The sequence below is a fragment of the Centruroides sculpturatus genome, unplaced genomic scaffold (genome assembly GCF_000671375.1).
Source record: "Centruroides sculpturatus isolate CEXI.00-Female unplaced genomic scaffold, Cexi_2.0 scaffold1552, whole genome shotgun sequence".
In the NCBI taxonomy this organism is placed as follows: domain Eukaryota; kingdom Metazoa; phylum Arthropoda; class Arachnida; order Scorpiones; family Buthidae; genus Centruroides; species Centruroides sculpturatus.
In genome coordinates, this window is record NW_019385930.1 from 157490 (window position 1) to 165289 (window position 7800).

Consider the following 7800-nt stretch of genomic DNA (forward strand, 5'->3'; position numbering starts at 1 on the left):
GGTGCCCAACTCACCCATGTTCAAGTTCCACTATCCAACCATGAACTCACCACTGTCCTGGGGCTGCCCCAAAAAGGAAGAGAAAGAGAGACTGACTTCGAAGATATACAACAACCCTGATGAAACTTCATATTTACCGGATCTATCATGTATTGATGTAAGCATTCTTTGACAAAATAAATGGTCTTTTTGTTAACACTTGTCTTCTCTGCATCCGGAAACCACCACCCACATATGTGAGGGCCCTAAACTATTCTGACAAAGAGTAAAATTTCCTCCTCTAATCAGTGTACTTACAAAAACTAATTTTATAATTAATATATTTAACCAAATTCTCATTCAAGCAAGATCTACAAAACTCCCTCAATGCCCTATTTTTTCTTTTTTTCACAATTTTAGTCTTTCAAACCATCCAAGACTAACTCTGCCTCTTATCCCAAATTTTGTTACTAATGTGAACCGCCGGGGAGGTTGGAAGTCTCCCTTTCTGGTGACAGGTCGTTAAACCTGCTCACTGTTAAGATGGCTTAAATGTTTCTTTTTCCCTATCCTGTGGTAACGAGATTTAATTGTTCAGATCGAGTGGAGGAGGGAGGAGTGCCGTCGGTAAGGTGACAGGCAATATACGAGTAAAAGAGGACACCAATTTAACAAGGAAACAACGATTTATTAGCTATCTACATAGACGGTACAATAACTATTATCGAGGGGAAATTCTGAGTCCCTAAAACGCGAGGGGCTGAGAGAGAGTTCACAAAAATTTGTTCCATACCTCTTTCTGTTGATAGTTCTCTTGAGGAAATTAATAGTATATGTAGGACACAATATTCGTAGGATACAAGGTTCGTAGGACACAATATATAAAAATAGGACACAGTATCTAAGTGACAGTGGATGAATGACTCCCCTGAGAGGGGGAAGCAAGTGGCTTTTATAGTTTCGTCGTGGGAGAATGGTCATGTGGCCAATTGTTGTGAGGTAAAAGGTACGCGGATGGATCAAAGTTGTCCCCAGGAGCATGCTAACTGTCAACTTTGGAGTTGGAATGTGGGATTATTTTCGAAGTGGACAGATGTTTACTTTGAACGAAAGAAGAGATTGGAATTTTTCCGTTTTTCACGTTAGGTTTTTAGTTTAGGTTTTAAAGGAAAATTTAATTGGGGGCTTAGGAAAATGCGGTAAAAATTCCAGATTTCACACTAATCCACATTGCCTAGCAGATTTCCAAATTACAGTAATGATTAACGAATAAGTTAATTCTATATTGTCAATAGGCTCTACAGTTGTAACAAGTTACTAACTGCTTGAGTAAACAAGTTTACTTTTTCTTTTTTCAAAGTCAACCTTTCCTTTTGTTCTCATTGAATAGCATCACTTTTTCTTGTGTTATCAAACAATAATTCTAGTGCTACCACAAGATGGTTCAACATGTAGTTCTCAGAAATGTAAAAATCCTCAAGATGCTCAATCAGTCCCTCACTCAATGCTAATAAGTATATCACTGATGCTACCAATTTGGATATGTATGTAAAATTAGCTGGGGAATCATGAGGGTAATGACCATTTATTATATATAAATTATAGTCTTTAACCAACTCAATAAACTGGTTGCCCACTTATTGTTAATGAAATTTTTTGATAATTGTGAATTCGAAATAATATTCCTATGAAAAATATTGCCCATTTTCATATGAATCCTGGCATTTGAATAACCTAATACGAGAAGATCATGATAAACAGAATAACTATAAATCAAATCTTCCAGATTGGCCAGTATGTTATTAAAAACAGGCATATGCAGATAATCTATATATATAAAAATGAATGTGTGTGTGTGTGTCCTTCATGCATTACCACACTGTTTATCCGATTGCCGTGAAACTTTGGGAAGTTGTTTAATATACTCCAGCGAAGGTTTGTGGCATAGTACGATTGCCACGAAACTTTGGAAAGTTTTTTAATACCCTCCCGCAAAGTACATTTATCCTACGATAGATGGCGCGCGTTTACACGAGCGTTCGAGCACTGTGTGTTCGATCCATTTCAAATTGTGAAGACCATTTCCCCCTTTCAAAAAATATCTCTATATATGCATTTGTTATTTACAATATTTGTAACAATTTTTGTTTAATCACTTTATTTCAACTTTTTTTGCTAATTACGTATTCGCTCGAACTTCGTTAAAACCTTAACTGTACCCCGAACAACAACCGAAGTTGTAGGAAGAAATTTGCATATTTTACCGATCTAGGTATCCCCCCCTTTTCCAAATTTTAATATCGACTCAAAATAATTTAAAAAGACAAATTAGAATAAAGCAGTTTATTATCCAACTATCAGAAATTTCACAACATGCCAAAGAAGAGAGGAAGGAGCAATTAAATAATGAAAATTATAAAGGATTTTTAAAAATATATAAAAATGAGGAATATCGCACTTCTGACAATCGCTGCGAGTGTGTGGGTTAAATTTGGAGAATCCGTGCTTCTCGCTTGGACAACTGNCATGCCACATTGTTAGGAAATTCCTGAATACAGACACTGACACACTTATTTAATTTGTTTTGGTTGCTATGCCTTGGCTCTAGTCCGGCATAGTACACAGCCACCGGTTTAAGCCGAGTATTACCCACTAAACCCAACACAATAATAATAATAATATAATAAGTTTCAATAAAAATGATAAAATGAAAATTTAATTTTATCATAACGAGTTTGCTTGAATTTCCTTTCTTCTGAGATCGCAGCAATGCGCGACGGGTAAGCTAGTATAGAATAATAATAAGGTTTTGAGAATTGCTGAATTTCTTTTGATCAAAAATTAGTCTTGACTAATTAATGATTAAATATTGTGTTGTCTTAAACAGAACCACATCTTCCATTTATACAAAGAAGAAAACTTCCTGATGGCCTTCCTCAACCTGAAGCCTTTGTTGCCAACTTTTCAAATACCCTTATTGTTGGGTAAATCTTATTTATTTTCAATCTAACTGAAAAACTAAGACTTGTCTTCATCAGGCCCAAAACTGAAAACTGCAGAAGATAATCAATAAATTCTGAGTCATTTAAATTAATATAGGGGTTCCTTGGAAATTCCATGCCACAATTTTTACTTCAGCTTATGAAAGTTTTGATTAAACTCAAAGTGAGAGTTTGAGGTCCCAAGTTCAAAGTTGGAAACAAAAAATTAAGATTCACAAGCTCACCCCTCTCTAAATCTATAGTACACTTTTCAGAATCAATTGTCAAAACATCTGTGATTAATCAAACTTTCCTCTTTTCAGATTTTTACTGATGATAGAACGGTAATAGCTTTTTGCATCTTAGTCTAGATCTCTAACACATGTCATTAAAGATCTTAATTTTTGTAAATTTTGCATGGTTTTTAAGATTATTTATTCTTTTAAAAATTAACTTTTTATTCAATGACAACGATAACTTAACCAACATATTATTTGATTTATAAAGCTTTATCCTTTCCATTGAAATAGTCCTAGGTTCTTCTACTATTACTGTAAACAACTCTTGTATGTTACTACTCAGATCATCACCAGTCTGTCAGACCCAGAATTATTATATATTTTCTCCACAACTCATTCATCAGTGAGTCAACACTATGCAAAAGCAAACTATCTTTACTTTGAGATTCCTGCTTAAGATTGAAACTAAAGTGGAGGAAATTTAAAAATTTTTAAATTCCTCCAGTTTAGTTTCTATCTTATTCAACCTTTCATTGCTTTCATTATGTAAATTAACAAACCAATTGATTCTAGCAGATACCTCACTTAAAGCATTAAGGACAGTATCACCATTCATCTAAATATGAAAGTATTTTGTTAGGAATTGACTTACTAGATTCAGATTTAGCAGGAAAAAATCATCCAATTTTGCAATTTTCAAATGTAGGTTTGCTAGGCAAACAATGTCTCTTGCTCTTAACATTAGAAAACTGAACTGGTAAATCAGGCAAAGTATGAGATAAAGAACCAGGATTTTCCTCTGTTCCACTGAGAACCAACAGAAATATTGATGCAACCACAAAAAAAGTAATATTTTCTATAACCTTTAGCTTTCCAAAAAGTCACTAACAAACTTCACCAACACACTCAGCTGACTACAGAGCCCCATAAAAAATCACAATACCAAAACTGAATTGTACTATACAACGAACTTGTATTATATAGTAACAAATATTTTCAACTTAATATTTTGTGTATGTAATCTATAGTTAGGCTTACCAGACACCCTGGTTTGACGATGTGTCAAACCAGATAATGTGTTGTCCCAGTGTCCCGGCCAGTTTGTCATTTTATCCCGGTTATTTGGTAAAATTTTAAGTGCCAAATATACAATAAGTAAAAATAGTGCAGTCTCGAGTAAAATGGCGATTTGGCACTTACCCCTCTGTTACACTCACTATTGCCAATCTAAATATTTTCTATCTAGATCTAAGTACTTTTAATGCTGTCTATATGTTTTCCTTCAAAATTTATAGCATATGGCCTAATTAATTTAGATGTTTTATTTTGTCATTCAGATATTTTTTCACAGAATTTATAATAGCACGAAGCTGATGAGATCCAGATATTTTTATTTCATTTTTTTTAGATATTTTGTTTCAATTAGAGTTGGCAAGACTGAAACTTACATTGGCCACATCATTGCTGCACATGTCATATCTTAGTCGAGTTCAAATTGCTGATTGGTATTTGCAATTATTTCGTACAGTATATTAAATTCATTTAATCTCTAAAATGCTAAAAAGAAACCATGTGTTTACTGATAATTAAAAAAAGTCTGTGATCGTATTGACAAAGTGAAATATGAACTGTGCTTTTCAGAATTTTCAGTAACTCATAGTGGGCATTCAAACATTAAAAATCACTTGAAATGTGTGAAACATAAGGCAAGCAATAGGAACTTCCTCAAATGTACTGTCATATTTTAAATGTACCGATTTAAACAAGAAAGAATTTTTTAAAAAGTTCACATTAGTGATAAATATTAATAATAAGATATGTTTATTTCAGTTATTAAAAATTGCTTTTAACTCGTTGTTTTTGTTAACTACTACTTTATTTAGCCTTTTCAATCATAGGTACTGTACTTATCTGAGTAGGCTAATTTTCTGTTGCAAATATTTTCTCAAAATTGTCCTGGTTTGAGAAAAAAAATATTATGGTAAGCCTATTTATAGTATTTAGTAAACTTTAAGTTTACTGCATACTGTAGATTACATATACCATATTTACTTGCATATAAGATGAGGTTTTTATTCATTTTTCACTGCTTCAAAAACCTAGGTCGTCTTATTTGTGGAAACGAAGGATTCTTTGTGTTTTTGCAAATAATTTTTGTGAACCGTATATTCATATTTTTTAACAAATGCTCACCCTCTAGAGTTTAAAAACAAAAGTATTTTATTTTACTTTATGAATAGCAATAGGAAAAACGAAAGCTTTTGAATTATTGAATTTTAAATTGAAATTCCAAAATCGCATGGTAGCCAAATATAAGTTTTAATCCATTCCCAGGTGAAAACAGATGATTTCAGAAATCAGAATTTGGCGAAACACATAAGTATAATCGATGGAGAGTGGATTCGACTGTTAAGAATTGGCGAAAAAGATTCTGATTGTCCATGAACAAATTATGTTATTGATTTTACAAGATTTTTTCTTAAAGTTTAAAATGCCAGTAATTTTTGCAGGACAATGTGTGCATTTACATGCATTTGATATTTTATTGGTGATTAAATGAAATAAAATTAAAATTGTATTAATAAATCGAATTTTCTTTATTTTGATCTTTAAAGTCACGCCTTGTCCTATATGTGAGATTGTATTACACAAGTAAATACAGTATATATAAGACAAATAAATTAAAAATTTACCTTAAGAAGATAATTCCCATTCTTGAAATAGTAGCAGGTGAGGCATTATTTAAATCATCTGTTTCAAACAGAAAATTAACATTTTGACCAAATTGTATTCTTTCACCTGATGGCAATGTTAATAAATGGTTATCATCAAGTACTGAATTCAATGATTCTATCCATTCTGGATCTATATCACCATCACATATAATCCAAGAATGAACATCTAAATATAAAATATTTATAATTAATAAAAGAGAATTGTCATTAAATTACTACATTAATGAATTATTTGAGATATTTGATAAAATGTGACCTATTTATTCATATCATAATAAAGCATAAATTGAAAAAATAATATTTAGTATTCAATAAAAATAATAGTTATTGTTATATTTATTAATTTTTATATATGTGAAACATTGGATTTTAATCTCAATCAACAACAGCACAAAATTTTGCCAAGATGTTGACACTACTCAAATAAAGGTTTCAGGAATATTAGTTTTCCTCATCTATAAGAATGATAAATTTGTTACTAAGTTAGATAAAAGATCATACACTCAAAATAAATAGTAAAACGCCACATAATTCAGTCTGTATGATATATAAATATATATGATTAGATGCACAATAATGATATACAGAATACTGTATTTTTGCAGAATGACTAACATGCTGGATACCTGAGTTGCCAGCATACTGATTAAACTGCAACTATCAGATATAACAAAACTAGTTGTTAATTAGATGTTAAAGATAACATTCTTCTGAATACAATAAAATAATAACATTGTAATTTGACTGACTTAAAATCAGAAAGAGAGTTTTTGTTTACAAGACAATAAAATAATTAATGACTTATTGACATTAATAGTAGTAATAGTAATAGTTAGTCAGTGTGGATTACCCTGACCATCTACCCTGACTTTAAAAATAACACCTTCCTCTCAGGTTTCACACAAAGCCATTGTTAACAGGTGTAAGCTGAGATAATTTACAGTGAGTTTCTTAAATTTAATGTGTTTATTTTTGCGTTTTTGAATCAAATAACAATAAAAATGCACTTTCAAAATTCCACAAGTATTTTACGTTGTTAGAAAGAAGACAAAATAGAAAGAAGAAATTAAACATATAATCATAGTTTTTGATATAATGACAAGTTTCAGTTTTAGAATAATAACTCATTTGTTTTTTAGTGACATAGCTCATTGATTTTATTTTTAATGCACCCTCTAGAGAGGGATGTATATACTTACTTAAACCAGCATTTTTTTAGTTTTTACCATATGGAAATATCTGATTTCTTGGTCTCCCCATTCCATGAAAATACAGTATGAATTCTTTATATCATTATTGAAATGGAAAATTTCTCATAAAAAGAGAGAATTGATATATATCTTGCTGCTAAAAGAAGCATCAAAATACCTATGAAGCATATATTTATCTTATTTTGATAAGATAAAGAGGGATAATCACAAATTGATACCATCAAGATGAGCTAAATTTAATATTTTCAATCATTATATTGATTTAAAATTATTTTGTCAGAATGACTGCTGTAATAAAATTTAATCAAAGAAAATTTTAAAAATTTATAACCAAAGTAATATATAATATTGACCAAATAAATATGAAATTAAAATAATAATAAACATATAGTGGGCATTCAAACATTAAAAATCACTTGAAATGTGTGAAACATAAGGCAAGCAATAGGAACTTCCTCAAATGTACTGTCATATTTTAAATGTACCGATTTAAACAAGAAAGAATTTTTTAAAAAGTTCACATTAGTGATAAATATTAATAATAAGATATGTTTATTTCAGTTATTAAAAATTGCTTTTAACTCGTTGTTTTTGTTAACTACTACTTTATTTAGCCTTTTCAATCATAGGTACTGTGAGTAGAAATACATACATA

At 30.7% G+C, this 7800-nt stretch overlaps 1 protein-coding gene across 1 annotated transcript in view; it reads right to left on the reverse strand.

Moving 5' to 3' along the window:
- The window catches only part of LOC111612635 (cytoplasmic dynein 2 heavy chain 1-like), a gene marked incomplete at its 5' end in the record, with an annotated part of 92742 nt that overhangs the window by 75863 nt on the left and 9079 nt on the right, over positions 1-7800 (reverse strand). The window contains one exon of the mRNA XM_023353873.1: positions 5893-6100. Within this exon, the coding sequence (XP_023209641.1) occupies positions 5893-6100 (208 nt within the window). The remainder of the gene's footprint in view (positions 1-5892; positions 6101-7800) is intronic.